Below are 18323 nucleotides of genomic sequence, written 5' to 3'. Positions count from 1 at the left end.
CCGCTTTTAACCTTCCCCAGTGAGCAGCCGCGCACTACCATGTTTTACTGTTCACGTGGCACAACACAAACAAAGCCTGGCAACGGCAGGTTTCAGGACACAATTTCACGCACAAGCATTTTACGTGTAAATGAAAGAACGGAGTTCAGAGATGGACAAAACCTATTTCTAGGCTAGCATACAGCTCTCAAACCATCCGGTAAAAAACCATTTAATTTCCAAGCAGCTGCAGACCTAAATACAGTTTTAGCATGCCTAGCCACGTCTGACAGTGGCGGCGCTCATCTACCGGGTTGGACGGACCTCCTGTCCAGGTGCTTGAATGCAGAGTCCACGCGACAGCTCTAAAGGCACATTCTCTCAAGTTTGTAGCCAGGACCAAAATGATATGAGGCTGCAAATTCCTTGCTACTCCCTGCGAGAGACACAGTTACACTCCCCTCCCCATGTGCCAGCTTAGTGCTGGACCTACAGAATATGGCCGAAGACATGCTAAGGCCAGGCCGTATACTTCACAGCTTCCACCAGGACCTCTTGGGACACTTAACTCAGGGTTGTTAAGAGGCCTGATGACTCAACTATCCTGCTGGACAATCCAGTGGGGTTCTAGCTTCTAGACGCACCACCAAAGCCCCAGACACACAGGAGCAGCCCAGTTGTCAGCTCCAGACTGGTAGCCAACAGACCTCCCTCACTTGCACAGGAAACTATTGCCCAGGGGAGGCAGCTCTAACTCCCAGCCCGTAAGACTTCAATTACAACTGAATGGTCCAATTTTGAGGTGGCTTGTTACAACAGATCACCAAGGTAAGTAAATTCCCCAAAACCACTCGACAGATCCCTGGGCACTGTACTGCTACGAGAGATTGCTAACAACCGACCCATCCCCAAAATCACTGCAGAAAATTTTTTTAATCCTTTTATTATTCTTTTTTAACAAACGGCCCCAGGGATAGGGGACCAGGGGAGGGGGGTGGAGGGGAAGCGAGGCCCCAGCCCCACAACCCCTCCCCACCCACCCCTTTCCCCCTTATATATTTATAATCTATATACAAGCCCCGGGGGATGGGGGGCAAGGGGAACTCCCTCAGCGGGGTGGGGGCAACCCAGGCTCCTTGTCCCCTCGGGACCCAGGCTCCTCTGCCCGTCGGGAAGACCCCTCTCGAGAAGGTGGTCCCGTCCGCTCCCAGGGCTTCGGCATCCAGCGCAGGGCATCCGGTGGGGAGGCCTGGGGGATAGCACACAGGCAAGGATAAGTCCTACTGGGAGGCCAGGGATGAAAAGACAGGAACTCAGAGGGTACTCTTCGATTCAGACTTGGGGCCACAGGGGTCTCTCCTTCACCTGCTGGTAGAGGTCGATGCGCTGGGTGCGGAAGACTCCGCTGTAGGTAGAAGGTGGGGCCTTGAGACGGGAATTCAGGCTGGAGAAAGACCTACAGGAGGAAGAGCGTTTAAGGCAAGTCTGACACCTGCTCCCTGGTCCCCTAAGTAAGAAAGCCCTTAAGGATGAGCAGTCTGCATCCCCACTCCCTCTTCTTGCCTTCCAGCTGGGGGAGTGCGTGACGACCCGGGTCCCCCAAGGTTGCTGCTCAGTTTCCGATAATCCTGGAACGGCTTCAGTTCCACTGGGTGCAGCTGAAGGGAAAAAAACCTCATAAGCCTCCTGCCTCTCAACCTTATTCCTCTTGAGATACTGAATCCCCTACCCCTAGCTCTCGGGAGAGCCCTAGCCCTTCAGTTCCTGTACCTTACCTCTGCTCGCCCCAAGCTAGGGGGGAAAGGTCTGGCAGGTGAAGGCAGCACCCGAGTAGCAGGAGCAGGTGGGGGCCGCACAGCCAGGCTGGGGGGCTGCAGAGCAGGGCCCACAGGTAAGAGAGAAAGGGGTGGTGGGGCAGGAGGTGGCGCTGGTGGCAGGGAGCCAAAGTTCACCACAGGCAGCTGTGAGTCCACCATGGGTAGAAGCATCTGCAGTAAGAAATATGGGGTGTGGGGGGGGTGGGAGGCAGGAAAGAATGTCAGAAAACCAGAAATACAATAAGACAAATAAAAAAGCCAGAGGCTGGATAGAGAAATAGAACGAAGAGCAAGAGGCAGACAAAAGGTACCTGCTGGGTAGGGGCCCCTGAGGGGAGGAAGCCACTTTGGCCACCAGGTTGCAGAGGAGTAGAATAAAAATCTGACGGGGATGGCAGATCCTGGCGCACCTGTTGGGGACCACAGGGACCAATGTCAACTCCCCCAAAAGCATTCCCTCCCTTTCTACTCCTGAAGCCCAGCACCTGCCCACCTCTCACCTGAAGCAAGGGTGGATCGGGCAAAGGGCTAGGGCAGAAGGCTGGAGAGTAAAGGAAGGAAGGTGGAGGGTACAGGATTCCTCCAGCTGACAACTTCCCCAGCTCTGTTGCTTGCAGTGCAGAGAAATCCAAAAACTGGCCCTTGACAGCTACCCCGGAAAGCAGTGCCGAGGGGGGCGCTGGGCCCGGGGGGAGGTACAGGGGCTGTGACCTGGAGAAAGAAGACCGGGGTGGGGGGGGATTCAGGTGCAGGAGGGGGGTCAGGAAAAGGAAACCAGAATCATTTACTCCTTTGTTCTGAGCTAAGTCTACCACTTTTGATACCTCTGAAAGAGGTCTTCCCCTTCCCTCCACGAAACACAGTTCCCCCTTTCCTTCTGAGATCAACAGGCATCTAGTCTTACCTGTAAGGGTGAAGGGAGGGTGTCCCAGGGCGGAAGCCTCCATTGCTGGGATGTAACTGAGAGTCTACAGCTCCCCCCGAGACCTGCGGGACGACAAGGCTGGAAGAGCTCCAGTTTTTCTGGTTAAGATCACCCACCCCCCCTACTAGAGTAAAATCAAGAGGAAAAACAAAATCATACGTAATGAGGGTTTACAACTACACAAACCGGAAAGGCTGGATTGTGAGAAACAGCAGGCAGAAGGGGGTAACGGGATAGGAAGCAGGACCTACCTGTGAAGTCGGAGGCCCAGGGCTGCCGTAGAAGACCTCAGGGTACAAGCGCTGGCCTGAGGAGCTGGGCTCTGGGCCACAGTGCCCGGAACCCAGATTCTTGGACTGTGGCTCGGCTGAGGCAGCAGCACTAGGGAGCAGCTCCCAGTCTCGGGATATGGGCACGGCCTGTGAAGAAGCCTGGTGAGGTGCACTATCGGCTTCCTGGCCGTCCAGGTCACATCCAGCCATTTTCTCCAGAAACTGAAGGCCTTCCCACCCAACGCTCCCACTCACCTCAGTGACTGATGCTGCTAGCTCCTTCTCTGCTTTTAAACTGTCTCCGACCACCAGGCGCAGGTCCGAGTCCTGTGGTAGTGACACAGGGGAGAGCATCCCATGACCCAAGATGTGTATCCTCCATATCCCACCTCCGGTCCACCCCAAGATACTCAGATCTTGCCCACGCACACCTTGTCACTGGTGCCAAACTGGACGGGGGGGCCAGGTCGATGGGATGGCCGGAGGGAGCCAGGCTCTGGGCCTCGGTCTGTCCGCTGCAATCGCTCTGTGCCAATGGGGCCGGGGGGCAGAGGCTGCTCCCGGGGCAGCTCCTGGGTTGGGCAAGTAAAAGGAAGCCCAAATGAAAGAATGTCCAGAAGACACAAGCATAGGGAAGGAGGAGACAAACGTAGGGCCGAAGTCCCAGAGTCCCAGAAACATTCCTCTTAACTTTTCTTGGTCTTTTACCTTTCTGTCCCCATCATGGGGAGCAGGTGGCCGTCTCCTAGGAGGTTCAGAGGGTTCAGAGCCAGGCGGACCCTCACCAGGAACAGCATTCAGGGGTGAGGGGCCTCCAGGCCGCTTGGGAGGCCCCTCTGCTGCCCCTTTGAGTCCTCCATCAGGGGAACTTCGCTGGCTGCAGGGACCTGATGACACCTGAGAATCCCCACTCAGGTCCACCCCACTGTCAGACTGACTCATCTGAGAGGAGTGGAGAAGGAGTTAGTTAAGTCAAGGTAGAAAACACTCCAATACCTAACTGATGCTTACAAATACACAAATGGAAGGAAGGAAAGAACTCCGTGAGTAGCCCCAGACAACCCAGAACAGGTGGGGAAGAATCCCAGCCCAGATACCTTCCCATCATCACTCACCTCTGTTCCAGCCACGTCCTCAAAAGGGCTCAGGGGTTCCATCCAGGGCTCCATGGAGCCAGGCCGGTAACTCTTCCGGCCAGTGGCTGGGAAGAGCACCACACAGCAGAGGTGAGAGACTGTCCCAAGACCACCCTGCCCTCTCCGCCCTCTGACACAGCCCTCCCCCTGGCCCCTCAGGCTTAGTCACCAGTATGTAAACGGTTCCAGATGTGAGGGGTCAGGGCCTCTGTCCCTGCGTCTCTGCACTCTCCCTGAGGGCCTGGGCCCTCGGGCTTCGGACCCAAGAATCCAGAGCTATGAGAAGGCGGCAAAGATTCCTAAAGGTGAGAAAGCCCAGAGGCAAAACATGAATGAGGTGGGAACTGGGGACTGGAAGATGCTGGGCCAGAGTGAGGTGTGGGGCAAAAAAGGGGACAGAGGAAAGATAAGCAGTGACTAATACTGAGAATTTGGGGTGAGGACAGTGACGAGAACAGAGAAATGAAGAAAATCTAAGCCAGAATCTACAGGAGTAAGAGCAGTGAAGCACGACCTCAAGCTCCATCCCTCACCTCCTGCAGCAGCTCCGGCTTTCTGGGAGGCCGCTCCCGCCGTTTTGGGGGGAAGGAATTAACCCCAGCAGAGTCCCGGGGAGTCCCGCTCACCCCCCTCACCATCAGCCCTGGCTCCTCGAAGTGGGAGTCTAGGATAAAGGGAAAATCCATCGGCATCCACTTTGCTCTATCACTGACCCTAGCTTTTCCCGTTAGCCCACCCAACCCTTCCACCCTTGCTCAATGCAGACACCCAGCATCAGGGCCCCAAGCGAGACCCTTTCGCCCCTGCCACTTGACCTTCTCTGGGGATGGAGACGTCCCCACCCTTAGCCCCTCCAGCTTACCCGAACTGACACCGTTGTTGGTGGCCCTCTGAGGGTCATATCGGGTTGGCGGCCGAGGGGAGGGGCCTTGAGGGGTTTGGGGAGGCCCAGGCTTGGGCCTTGGGTGCCCGCCTGGTGCAGCTGCACTCCCCTGGCGGCTGCTGAGTTGGGCCAGAGCCTGTTGGATGCCAGCAGGGTTGCTGTGGATCACTTGGTCCAGGCGGAAGACAGCAGAACTGCTGGGCGGCGGGGGAGGCAGAGGAAGCCCTGGGGGCCGCTCCTCAGGAGGGCGGCTAAAGAAAATAGCATCAGCTCCCATATTCTCGGAATTATTAACACTTTCCCTACCAGTCCAATCTTCCAACTCCTCCCTCTTCCCTGTTAAAATCCAGGTGTTTCTGAGTACGTCTAACGAATTCTATGTATACGGGTCTTTAAGACAAAAAGCAAAGAACCAAGGATACACGCGCACTCCTGACTTGATCAGTAACTGCTTTCCAGTTACCTTCCCTGGATATGGCTGTTCAGGGCCTAGCAGCCCCTGTGCCCTTAGACCTCAAACTCCACCACAGCCCCCTTCCCTTTCCTTCAGGTTCTCTCCATCCCCCACTGCTTAGCCTTAGGAATAAACTCAACAGCCGGTCCCTACCCACCTCCGGTTCTTGGGAGAGGGCCAGCTCCTCTTGTCCCCTCGACCTGGGCCGGTCCTCCCTCCAGGTCCCCCTCCACCTCCGCCACTGCTGCTACCACCGCTGCCAGCCTTGCTGCCTGGGCCCGGGCGCCGGTTCTGCCTTTCCATGCCCGGCCGCTGACTCGAGAAGCTCCGCTTGCTCAAATCCTTGGCTCTCTGGCTCAGATCTCCACGGGACATGGTTGAAATGCCTGGTCCGGTTCCACCTCCACTGCCCCCAGGAGTTCCCACAGCTTTGGGGGCCAGCAGTGCTGCTGGGGGAGCCTCCTTGTCCCCCCGGCGCTCACTGGCAAAGTCGCTGCTCTCTGATGCAGTCTCCCATTCCTCATTGGCTTGATCGGAGTTCTGGTTTGACAGATCAGGAGACTTGGCAGCTGCCCGGCGAGGGGGTGGGGGGACGGACACTGTTGTGAGTGTCTCCTCCGCTCCAGAGGTGGGGGCTGGAAGGCCTAGGGAAGAGGGCTTGCCCTCGGCCCCTCTGGCAGCATTCTCCCGTTCCTGTTTCAGCCTCCGGAACCGAGGTGGTTTGTCCTGCTGCTGAGCCCTCCCATGCCGCCTCCGTCGGGGCCGCTCCCCGTCTTCCACACCCATGCCGACGTTGCTGCCGCCACTGCTGCCTCCCCGGGCCACGGGGGACAAAGGCCCTGGGATCAGCTTCTCTTTCAAAGGCTCCTTACTTGGTGGCAAAGGAGCTGTTGGAAGCTTTTTGGGAGCCAGGGACTTGGTGGGAGGGCTCCAGCCTGGACAAATGGGTGGAGGGGGCCGCCCGCCCCCTCGCCCCCGGCGTGATGGCACTCCTCTGGGAGTGAAGACGCGCCCGCCTCGGGCGGTGGAAAAGCGGGCTGGGGCCGGTGAAGGAGGGGCTCCCGATGGTGGTGGAGCAAGAGGGACTTGGGTGAGCACTCCTTCCTTGGGCGGAGGAGCCTCCTTGTCTGAGGGGGCCAGATCGCTCTCATGGGTCTCACTGCCCGTTTCTGAGCCCCGCTGCCGACGCCGCTTGGGGATTTCTTCGTACTCCGAACCCTCGCTTCGCGTCTCACTGGCAGTACGGCCTCGAGGAGCAGGGGGATGGTTTGGTCCCCCTGCTCCACCACCACGCCCATCATCTCCCCGGAACTCTCGGTAACTGCGGAACTCTCGGCTTCGGGCTCCCCGCCCCCGGCCCCCATAGGTCCCCCGAAAACCCCTCCCTCTGGCAAAATACTCGCCTCGGCCCCGGCCCCGGCAAGAGGCAGGACCCACTCTTTCATAAGAGTAATCCCTCCGAAGCCTCGGGGCAGGGGAAAGATTCCCACTGGGTGGGGTCTCCTTGGGGACCCCTATCTTCCCCTTTGCTGTCTTGAGGAGGTCTGGCTTCGCAACCTTGGGGCTGTCATCGCCTTGCTCCAGAGGCTTGGGTGGCGGCTCTTCAGCTTTCGTAAGTGGTAGGGGTTTCTTTATAGGCCCAGCCCGGCGGGGAGGGACCCCTGGCTCCTCTGGAGGGATCCCACGACGACTGCTGCCTGGGCGAGGGCCCCAGCGGGTCTCAGTGCGGCTCTCTCTGCGAGGTGGAGGGGGACCTGGGCCTCCTACTCCGCGGGTAGGCTTTCGGCCGGCTTCCGGTCCCGTCAGCTGTGGAGTCTCTTCCTTGGGGGTTTCCTTCTTGGGTGGCGGACCTTGTATCTTGGTAGCTTCATCGTTGCCTGGGGGCCAGGGGAGTGGACGGGGCCCTGGGGGAGCTGGTTCATCCAGAGGGAAGCGAGGGATCGGGGGCCCAGTGGCTCCATTCTCAGGAAAGCCTGGATAACTGGCCAGATAGGGTGGTGGTGGAGGTACTGGAGGGGTCTCACTCCTAAAAAGGGACACAGAAAAAAGTGGAAATTAAGTGTCTTAGCATGAGAAAAACTGGAACTAGATAAACAAAGAGAACATTGTATTACCACCCCGACGCTCCTCTCACATTTATTCCTGTCACCTCACCAATAATCCAAAGAACCTCTCCTCCTAACCCAGGTCCTTTCACTGGCAGATGCACCCACTTCCGCTACACAGACTCACCGCATCCCCTTGTCATCCTCCTCGGCAGCCTGGCGCAGTGGGGAGGTAAGCGGGCGGGGATCAGTGGGTGTGGTGGTGAAGACATCTCCTACCCAGGCCAACTTTGGATCCACTGGTGGGGTGCCCCGATCCCGTAAGAGGGGAGGTGCATGGCGCTCAAACGGTTCTGAGCTTGAACCCCCACTGTCTGAGCGCTCCCGGGGAACTAAGCCTAAGAAAACAAGAGGGATGAGAAAGCTAACCCTCTTCTATGTAACAGGCCCTCTGGCTCAAAAGGCATCTCCCCAATCTACTTCTGTCAGTCACGTCGATGTCAACTCCTCCGTCTCTTATTCCCGACAAGTCTGAGCCTGACACACTCTCCTGGAAGAGTTATCCACTCAGCTTCCCTATGAATGAATTGATGAATCCCCCCCAAGTAAATCCTGGCCAATGAAAGCCCACTGCTTCTTTCCCAAGGCCATTCCTGAAACAAAGAGCGATCTCACAGCAATACTTAGCACATACCCTCCCTCCTTTACCCATTACCCTTCATCCACACAGCAAGATGCAGATGGCCACTTCCCAGGACTGCGGTGTCCCCTACCCATGCCCTCGAGGGCCCTTACCAGAGGGATGCACACCAGGAGGGTAGAAGTCCAGAGGGGGCCGACCCTGGAGGAGCCGGGGGTCCACATAAGGAGGTATCATCATCCAGCGGGGATCAAAGTTCATCGGGGGCATGGGTGGGGGCCGGCCCAGAGCACCTGGGTACAGGGCCTTGGGGGGCGGTGGTGGAGCCTGTGGAGCTGGCACAGCCCCAATGGTCACAGGCTGCGGTGGTGACGGCGGTACCGGAGCAGGTGGGGCAGAACCCTGTTGATGCTGCTGCCACTGCTGCTGTTGCTGCTGCTTCAAAAGCTGCTCCTGGGGAAGGACAGCAGAGGGGACGAGAGAGGCATCAAAACCCCTGCCCCTAACAGGAAACAAGCCCAGAAGCAAAGTTAACACACAGATGTGACAAATACTAGGACTAGACGGACACAAGGGTGACACACCAGAGACAGAACTGGTAGAGGGACCCAGAAGACACCTTCCGAAAGGGGTACGCATGTGAAGCCAGGGAAGGAAACTGCTCTGACCAGGAGAAAGAAGGCTCTCACCTGCTGCTGCCGCTGGAAACGCGGTGGCAACGACTTCTGGTATTTGGGGTAGCCCAAGCCCTGGCTGGGGGGCTGCCGGGTGGGACCAGCCCCATCACCCTTGGGTTCCACTTTTGGGACCGGGGTTGTGGCAGGAGAGGGAACCTCTTCTGGTTGTTCAGAACCCTCTTTTGAGGGCAGTTGGGGTTCCACTGCATTGACAAAAAGATTATCGTTAGAGTGACCTAGTCCCCCGAGAGACCTCCCATAAACATGAACAGCCCCACATGCTCCACTCTCACCTCTAACACCCTCTCTAAAGATAAACGCTTACTTCAAGAGCCAATGACAGTGGTGTGAACTGCCCACAAAACCACCAAAGCAACAGACCCTGTCTTTACTCTCACTCCATGCTAAGCTTTTGGCAAGTGCTTTTAGATTGCTGCTTATCCAGGAACTCATAGTAAAACCTCCCCCACCTTAGATATCCACATGAGCAAAGAAACCCCCCTTTTCCTCCACCACTGATAATCCGATAAACCCAAACCACTGATTTCTACTTCATTTCCTCCCATCCTTACCACCTGTGCCCTCAGCCCCAACAGAGAAGAAACAGGACACCCAGTAGTACCCTATCCCATCTCCATACCTGGGCTGGCTTCGAAGCTGCCACTGCTGGTGCTACTAGTACTGCCACCACCACTCACCAGGGTGGGAGCTGGAGCCACACCTGGAGTGGGGGCGGACTGCGCAGGAGGGGACTGTGTCGGCTCTTCCGGTTCTTTTTCTGGTGTTGGGGCTGGTGCTGGTGGAGGAGCTGGAGGTGCAGAGAGTTCTTTGGGAACTGCAGGTGGTGGAGCTGGGGCAGGAGGGGCAGCAGGTGGGACAGCAGGCTCTGCTTTGAGCCGCTTGTCAGGCGCCCCAAACTTCTCATCAAGTCGCTTGAGCTTTTCAGCGCAGGCTGCCCGGCGCTCCTCCTGCATGCGACGCTCTTCCTCTTCTCGCCGGCGTCGGGCCCGCTCCACGGCCAGGGAGATCTCAGATGAAGACTGTTTTCGCCGCTGCCGCCACGCCTCATCCTCGTCTTCGGGAGCTGGGGGCTTGCAGGGAGGGCCCCCCCGATCCTGTCAATGGGCAGACCCGGCAGGGCCAGAGGTGTCAGTCGTCAGATTTATCTTTTTTCACAGACTGACCAACTGTCTCTAGCTGTGGGGACAGGAACTGGCCTTGGGTTGGTGGTCTCTTTGGGTAGAGACAAACTCATCCTAATCTTGTTTCCTTTCTCCTTTCAGAGACCTAAACACCAGGCCTCCTTGTTTTTCCTCACTAGCATCCCAATTTTGTTTAACCCAGACTCCCGTAACACCAAAGATGTCCCAGAGATGCTCTGGATGCTTTTCAGAGATGCTCCACTTTTTTCTACTTCCTGTGGCCCATTCCTGACCCGCCCCCCAACTTCCTCAATTACTAGTGCTTCAACTTCTCAGCCGACACTCATCTCCCACAACTGACCCTTCTCAATGCCCTCATTATAGACACTCACTGGGTAGTCCCCAGGGGGGCCCCAGTTCCCGGCGGGGCCCCGGTGAGGTGGGGGTGGGGGAGGCTTTGGGGCAGGAGGCCCCGGCTCTGTCTCTGGAGGCCGAGAGGTCTCTGCCCAGGCCGTCTTGGGAGGGGGCGGTTCGCTGCCAGGGGAGTTGCCCTTTTTGCCATCTGCTTCAGGGGGCCGTTCCTCACCAGCAGCTGATTGGGACTCCTTGCTGTGAGCAGACCAACAGTGGAATTAAAATCAGTTGGAAACCAGCTCCTTTAAGAGGATATTACTACAAAGGAACTGAGCCCCCTAACTCACTGGCCCTCAGCTCCCTCCTCATCGGAGTCTCGCCCGTCTTCCTCATCGCTGAACTTGAGCTTTTCAGTGTAATCGACCTCTTCGTGGGCCCCTGTGCGGAAAAGTGAAAAAGCAATAACCCAAGCATTCTGCTCTCCAATCTCAGATAACTTCTGGAACACAGGAAGGGGTCTGGTATGATGTAGTGCGATGCACGCCCAACACCAACCCCCCCTCTGCATGAAGCCACACTGTGAGTCTTGGCATTCCCACACCTCTCAGTTCTTTACCAGAACTTGGCTTTCCACCACGTGCCTGCCCTACCCTTCAGCATCTCCTTTTCTCCCACACAATTTCTCCCACACAATCCCCTATTTATTCATCAGATTTTGACTTTTGAGACCAAAAGGCTTCATCTTTCATATGCACTAACCTGCCCAACCATCATCATTCTCCTGATCCAACTGGTCAAACTCTTTGAGGTTATCCTCTTTAAGAATCGAAGGCCGACCTACAGGCTCTACAAGGCGCATTGGCGGCCCTGAACCCCGAGGGCCCGCCACACGGGGGAAACGGCTACGTATGAAAAGACAAATGGGAGAGAGAGTATCAAAGATGGCATGTTGCAGAACCATATACAAGACTCAGCCTCTGGGCCAGAAGGCCATCTCCCTTTCTAAGAGGCTTCCCCTGCCCCCAACCAGAAACCCAGACCTGGATTACTCACCTGGGCCCATCAGGAGTAGGGTATCGGTAAGGCCCCTGGGGTCCATAGGGTGGAGGGAACGGGAGATATGGGGGATACATCTGTAAAACGGCCCAACAGCAGATGCTTAGAGGGACAAATATGCAAACTAGCTCCCTAAACCTATTATCCTTTCCTCTGTCAAAGGCCCCTGCTTTCTTTCTGTTCCCTCCAAAGGCTAAGTCCTAGTTGCTAACTCTCTAGTGGCAAGTGCAACCATCCCAAAACAAGATATACAAACTCACGAAGGGCGGCATCATTCCGCGGTAGGGAGGGAACTGGGGTGGGCCCGAAGGCTGCAGCGCCCCCCGGGGATCATGGCTGTGATGAAGTTTGGAGTCTGGGCCCTCCAGCTCATCAGGGCCACGCCCACCTCCGTCCCTCCAAGTTGTAGAATCTGTATTTTGGAAAAGGAAAAGAGGAAACATAGCTAAAAATGATGAAGAAGGTGAATAAGCCAGCACTTGGCTCTGAGATGGAGTAAGGTACTGTTCTGGCCAAAATATAACCAACCACTCACCCACGCCACTCAACTCACAAATGGCAACCACTCACTTTGGGGGCGGAGGCTTGGTCCGGGCCCAGACGACTGTTCGGCAGACTCCCTTTCCTTGGCAGCCTTGTCCTGGTCGCCAGCCGCCTGCAGGGTCGGAAATTCCTCTCGAGAGAATCGTGACAGTAGGCTTGATGCCCTTCCACCTGTTGGTAGTACAGAGTAGCAGACCAAAAAATACCAAAAAAACCCAAACAAACCGTATTTACTGAGAATGGACCACAAAAATCGAAGGCTCTGATAGTACCAGATCAAATTCCTGCTTTCAAACTCACTCCCTATACACTGTGTACTCATTCCCCAATAATCAAGGTCAGTTCTGGAACACCCCCCTCAGCCTCACGTAAGACAGAAACGAACTTGCTCACGTGGCCCATGAAACTGAATATGGGGCCCAAACTTAGCCAGAGAACTGAGAACACCTTGCTGAAGGTATAGTACAGGGTTCCTGCCTATCACAGCGCACAGAGAAAGCTCCCCAAGTAGCCCTGCACTCACCATCTCCATGTGCTCCATGGGTGACGCTGGCTTGTGCCCAGGACTTTACCCCGCTTGGAACCGAAGGAGTGTTCTGGGGAAGCAGAGAAATAATAAATGGTGACCTGGGTGGTAGAACTACAAATCATTCTTGCCCCCAGACCTTTAATACCCTCCAATTCTTCACATACCTCGGGGGCTACTGGGGGTCGTTTCTGTTGGTTGGAGGCAGGCGTCTGTGAAGCCGGCAGTGGCTGCGATTCCGGCGGCTGAGCGGTTGAGGCATCGGAACTAAGGGGATGGTAGGACAGGAAGGTTATCCAGGACCTGAGATGCTTCCCCTACTTGTCCAATTGATGGGGGAAAGGAAGTGAACCCAAGCCCATTTGTTACTATTTACAAATATTTGTGACAAAATACTATAACTTAGTCACCCCATGTAGGCTGTCATCTGTTTTGTTGATCCCTTCCTTCTACCTCACTTCTTTAGAAAGCTAGAAGTGTCATTCCTTAGTTCTCTAACAGGAGCCCTGGAATAACCAAGAAAGGGCTTCCCTCGGTCTCTGGATCTTATGTGGCTGGGCTAGACAAGCCCTATTTTATCCTGAAATTCAAAGTTAAAGTAGTCATCACTCTACATCCCCCAAACCTCTGTCTACCTCTTGGGGTCGGACTGCTCCTGTTTGCTTGCCCATCCTGTTCCGTCTTTCGGCACTAGTGAGACGTTGGGGTCATTGCCTTTGTTCTCGGCTTTCAGGCTCGGAAGGTTGGCTGGGGGTGGCATACGCCGGGCAATGGCAACTTTCCCGAGACTCTGCAGGCCATGGCGAGGGGCAACTGGAAAAAAGATGGGAGGGCGAAGAACGCCCCACATGGGTGATTGGACACCTTCCTACCCTAGGCCCCATTTGTACCTCCTCAACGTCTTATTATGAAACTTCTTTTAGAAACCACTCCTTCCTTTGCCCTCAGCAATTTCTGAAATTCCACTGGAACACTAAGATGCATTACACTTGACGCTTCTTTGTTGGATGGTTCATCTTGAGCCTGCAGGGAGCAAGCTGGCCCCAGACTTCTCCAACTCCACGTTTCTTTGCCTCCAATTCTTACGTGTCCAAAGACAGGGAACTATAGACACGCCTTTGTAGGAGGGTCACTGGTGTTCATCCAAAGCCCAACATTCCCTAGGGGACCCAAGATAAAGCTGGGAAGTCTCTAGTGTTCTTCTAGTCTTGTGATACTTGTACTATAACCATTTTCCTTCTAAGAGCTTTAAAATGTATGCCCCATTCATGCCCAGACTCTAGGAATTAGGAACATCTTGGCAGGACCCTCACCAGCGGGTTTCTGGATCTCTAAGGACTTGCCCTTATACGTATCAAACAGGTTGAGCGAGGAATACTTCTTTCCATCCTTCCCCTTGGCAGTCGGCCCCGAGCGATCGGACATTGCGCTGGAAGCTCATTGAGTACGTTGGGTCCTGCAGGCACCTCCCCCAAAACGTGCCGGAGCCTGTGGGCCAGACACCAAGTGTTTCACTCTCTGTTCCCTAGATGCTCCTTTGCATTTTCATTAGGGGCCCAAATACTTGGTCTTCTGATGTCTTTTCCTCCAGCCTATTCAAACTTCCTGTCCCTTTAAACAACTCCCACAGAGCCCAAATGCCATGGTCCCTCTTTCCCCCAGACACCTCTTGCCAAACAAATCCAAATTAAAAATCTAGTATGCTCCTAGTAGTAGACACACACTTTCTTTTGCGCCAGTCTATAAAGGGTAGCCGCTTCTTCATTATCCCAAGTAATAATCTTTTCTCCCTTCACAAAAAGCATTCCGGAGAGGTACAATAAATCGTGGCAAGTCCCAGCCCCAGAGAAAACCAGAAAAAGGCATACAGCTCCATCCTACAAGGAACAGAGCTTTAAATCCCTGACTTATTAGACACCAGCTCCCTAACTGTGCCCCAGGTTCCTTTCCCAGCAGCCTCACTCCCATCTGGGGAGGTTTGCACAAAGGTATGCCGGGAGTTTAACGATTTTATGAGCTTGCTCAGCCAGGCTGGGGGCTGGTGCCAGATAATTCCTCATGGAATTGGGGCTCTACATACTCCCAAGCTACAGAACCCCAAGTATTTGGAATATTCACCCTATCTTTTCCTACACTTGCCCCCATCCCAGCTCCTGGGAAAAAAACCTAGTCTCCAGATGAAAACACTGGTGGGCTCTGGCTTACCCTATGCAGATGTGAGAAAAACAAAACATTATGAAGCCACCTCAAGCACACTCTGTAACCATGGGGCCAAAGCCAGAATCAACTTCATTTTCCTGCCCTCAGTAAGAATGTTCATCAGAAGTCATTTCTTTTCCCAATATTCCTTCCTCCCCAAGCAGGCCAAACTCTGCATCGTCAGTCGGTTCCTGAGTGACCAGGCATTCATTTATAGGAAGGAATGGCGTACAGGAAAGAGATGGGAGGTGGTGGGAAATCCAGGCAGGCCCACGATAAAAACTGGGTAAAATCAGGATGAAAACCAGGGAGAAGTTTAAGACAGGTAAGATGAAGGAGTGGGAATTGGATTGGAGTTTAAAGACTCCAATCTTTGAAAAATAAATACATGAAGGAAAAAGAGATAGACAAATGGTGGAGTAACACTAATAAAAGAGGATCAACACAAAAGCAGGTGATTAATACACTTAACCAGAAATGGTAAAGAAAAGCTACAGAGCAAAGTAAGAGGGCAATGTCAAGAGACCCAAGAAAAAAAGGAGGGGGTGTTGAGACAGAGGAGAAAGGAAATAGGAAAAACGAAAAAGCAGATAAAGACTGAGGAACGTAGAAAGCAAAGATGTAGGATAAAAGCAGGGTTCCAGGGTGGGAGTGACTAGACGCGAAGAGGGGTGTCAAGAATGGGGAACCTAAGCACTGGGTGATGGGAGGGTGGCCCAATATGGAGGAAAAGAGACTCTCCGCGGATCGGCGGGCGCGGCCCATCCCAAAGTGGCGGCGGGGAAGGGGACCCACAGATTGGGGTGAAGAGGCCAAGAGCGCAGCAGAGGGTGGGGAGTTAGGGGCCCAGAAGAGGGGGTCGTCCCATGAAACCAAGAATATGGGTAGTGAGGGGCAGGCCATAGATTCTGTGTGAGGGGTTGGAGGTGCGGGTACCAAGCTGGGGTATCAGAGGGGGAGGGGCAGGCAAGCCCCGGCAGGAGGAGGACAAAATGGCGGCGGCTAATGGCAGCTTCTCCTCCCCCCCCCCCCCCGGCCCGCCACCGCCGCCGCCGCCGCCGCTACCACCGCTCCCGCGCCGGAAAAGGACGTTAGCACTCGGCTCCCCAGACTCACCTGGCCGGGTGCGCGGGGGTCCGGGACCGGGGCCTAGGGGCTCCCCGAGGTGGGATGGCGGTGGGGCGGGGGCGGATGGCGGCGGATGGCGCCGGGTTCGGCTCCTCCCGTCTCCCTCGCTCACTCCGCGGCTGGGCTCCGACTAACGGCCCATCCGGGCAACCGCCGCCCCCGGGAGCAACCCCCCCCACCTCCCGCCTCCCTCAGCGCATGACACGCCCCCTGATTTGCATAAAGGGCGGGGCACCTTCTACCCTATCACTCTTTACTTCGAGGGCTGTCCTTATTTAAAAAAAAAAAGCAAGGCCTGCGGAGCAGGCTAGGTTATTTGCATAAAGAGGAGGGACTTTCGGGCGCTAGGACTCCGGTTGGCTAAAGAGACGCGCCCTCGGCGCCGGCCGTTAAGACGCGTAGAGGGGGCGGGAATGCAGTGCCTGTCTACCCGGCGGTTAGGGCGCAGAATTTGCGCGACAAATCGGGGAGGGGGGGGAAGGGGCGGAGCGTGCGTCGTGCGTTCGTGGAAAGATGGGAGCGGAGAGACGTAGGGACGCGGGGAGTGGAAGGAAACGATGCAAGACTGGCAGCGCTTTCAGCGGAGAGGGAGCGAGAGCTCGGGGCGGAAGGGATTAGCTGCTGGAGGGCGGAGCTTTACGTAACCAGGGAAGAGTCCCAATTCACGCGTCCATTCGCGAGAGGTGAAAGCATTAGAGAGGTGGGGCATTCTAGTTATTAAATCACGTCATGCAAATACAGTGGATAGACAGGCCAATCCTGGGGTCCCGGGGAGTGTACCGTCGGCCCCGTGCAGTGTCGGCATTCTTTTACTAGTTCTATCTATTTGCATAATACATGCAAATCATTTGAACAAAGATAGGGTTGGAATGACCTCTTCATCAACATATCGGCAGCCAATGACTAAGACATTTAATTTTATAACCTATAATTTTCATGAATATAATTTGTATTCTCTTCACAGTAGGTTTCATTCTACGAAATGTGGTACTAGTTCGCTCCTTTGTCTCTATTATTGTATTCCAATCAGACCCACTACCCGTTCAGCAGATCATTCGACAACTATGTTTCGAAGGCGTGAGAGATAACCACAATATGTTATGGAAGTAGAGGAATAAAATCAGATCCTGCCTGGGGAGGTTCAGAAATGATTCTAGAAAAACGTGGATCTTATTAATAAATGTGAAGCACTAGTTAGTATTTAGCCAAGTTTGAGGAGAGGGTGCACAGCTCAGGCCCAGTGAACTGATGAGCAGAGGCATGGTCTTAGGGACCCGTGCCTCAGCTGGTGTGACTAAATTAAGAGTCTACCTGTCCATTATGGAAAATGAGAGCAGAAAAATTAGCAACTATCCGATAAGAATTTTATCCTGAGGCACATTGAGATAGTTGAGATGACTTCAGTTCTTAAGCATTCAAAATTATTTTCTTGTCCCCCTCTCCCTGGTCACCTACCACAGCAAAATTTCTTGGAAGAGTTATCCATACTTACTGTCACCAATTCCCTCCTGTCATTCATTCTTAAACCAACTCCAGTCAAGCCTTCACCCCAATCTTTTACCCAGCATGAGTGTGTCAAGGACATCAGTCTCATGACGTGAAATAGCATTTATGTGCTGATGACTCCCAAATGCATATCTTCACTGCAGACCTCTCTCCCAAACTCCAGACTTGGAGTACAAGTACAGCTATGTACTTGACATCTCCTCTTGATTATCTAACAGATCATTTCAAATTCGGTATGTCCAACACCGAACATTTGTTCTCCAGACCCTCAAAATTTGTTTTCTCCACAGCCTTCATCATTTCAGCTGATGGCAATTTAAAAATTATAGTTAAGCCCAAAACCCTGGAATCCTCATGGACTCCCTTCTTTATTTCGCTCCCCACTTTCAAGCAGACAGGAACTCCTGTCATGAGAAAATATCCAGAATCCAGCCAATTCGCTTATGCTGCTTCCACCTTGATCTCTCACCTGGGTTACAGCGACAGCCTCCTAACTTGTCTTTAGTCTACCTCTAGCCCTACTGCCTGTTCTCTGCGCTGCAGCCAGAGTGGGCCTTTTCTCAAAGGAGACCGCAAAGGACTCCCTTGCTCAAAGTCCTACAATGCCTCTCAGTTTCTCTCAAAGTCCTTAGAGTGGCCTACAAAACCCTAAATTACGTGGCTCCCTAATTTTATCACTTTCCCTATTTCTGCCAGGCATGTCTCACCTTGGAGCCCTTTTGCTTCTCTTTCCTCTGCCAAGTTGATTCTTTTTCTTTTTTTTATTATAATTTTTTTATTATATTATGTTAGTCACCATACAGTACATCCCTGGTTTTTGATGTAAAGTTCGATGATTCATTAGTTGCGTATAACACCCAGTGCACCATGCAATATGTGCCCTCCTTACTACCCATCACCAGCCTATCCCATTCCCCCACCCCCCTCCCCTCTGTGCCAAGTTGATTCTTCACACAGAAACCCACGTCCCTCACTCCTTCACCTCCATGAGGTCTTTGTTCGGTGTCGTTCGTCTTCTCAATAAGGCCTACCCTGATTACT

The 18323-nt window shown here is 54.3% G+C and overlaps 1 protein-coding gene and 1 non-coding gene across 3 annotated transcripts; both read right to left on the bottom strand.

Moving 5' to 3' along the window:
• Positions 1–277: 277 nt before the first annotated feature.
• On the bottom strand, positions 278–15933 carry PRRC2A (proline rich coiled-coil 2A). 2 transcript variants are annotated; one of them, XM_026482493.4, is made up of 31 exons: positions 15765–15933; positions 13763–13937; positions 13085–13262; positions 12617–12716; positions 12447–12519; positions 11951–12094; positions 11641–11792; positions 11378–11457; positions 11084–11226; positions 10672–10762; positions 10363–10579; positions 9469–9943; positions 8841–9031; positions 8307–8604; positions 7699–7909; positions 5624–7492; positions 4992–5263; positions 4663–4793; positions 4299–4428; positions 4109–4194; positions 3702–3935; positions 3425–3565; positions 3249–3320; positions 2973–3140; positions 2701–2783; positions 2297–2507; positions 2108–2206; positions 1755–1967; positions 1543–1637; positions 1345–1435; positions 279–1228 (listed from the first exon to the last, which is right to left on the bottom strand). In XM_026482493.4, the coding sequence occupies exons 2-31, from the start codon at positions 13872–13874 to the stop codon at positions 1088–1090; spliced, it is 6501 nt and encodes a 2166-aa protein (XP_026338278.2). In that variant the 5' UTR covers positions 13875–13937; positions 15765–15933; the 3' UTR covers positions 279–1087. The 2 variants fall into 2 exon arrangements, with proteins under 2 accessions (XP_057161019.1, XP_026338278.2); XM_057305036.1 differs by lacking the exon at positions 1755–1967 and having other exon boundaries at positions 278–1228.
• Positions 13448–13578, bottom strand: LOC113243907 (small nucleolar RNA SNORA38). The gene has a single exon (XR_003312244.1). It is a non-coding gene; the product is annotated as a small nucleolar RNA SNORA38 (small nucleolar RNA).
• Positions 15934–18323: the final 2390 nt, after the last annotated feature.

This window comes from Ursus arctos, unplaced genomic scaffold, assembly GCF_023065955.2.
Source record: "Ursus arctos isolate Adak ecotype North America unplaced genomic scaffold, UrsArc2.0 scaffold_31, whole genome shotgun sequence".
NCBI lineage: Eukaryota > Metazoa > Chordata > Mammalia > Carnivora > Ursidae > Ursus > Ursus arctos.
The sequence above is the reverse complement of the archived record's forward strand: the minus strand, read 5'-3'. Positions and strand labels throughout refer to the sequence as shown.

Coding starts and splice junctions, on each gene's coding strand:
- PRRC2A (XM_026482493.4), bottom strand. CDS start 13,874: ATGTCCGATCGCTCGGGGCCGACTGCCAAGGGGAAGGATGGAAAGAAG. Junction 8,605..8,840: donor GTTTCCAGCGGCAGCAGCAG/GTGAGAGCCTTC, acceptor GTCCTTCCCCAG/GAGCAGCTTTTGAAGCAGCA. Junction 5,264..5,623: donor CCCTCTCCCAAGAACCGGAG/GTGGGTAGGGAC, acceptor TATTTTCTTTAG/CCGCCCTCCTGAGGAGCGGC.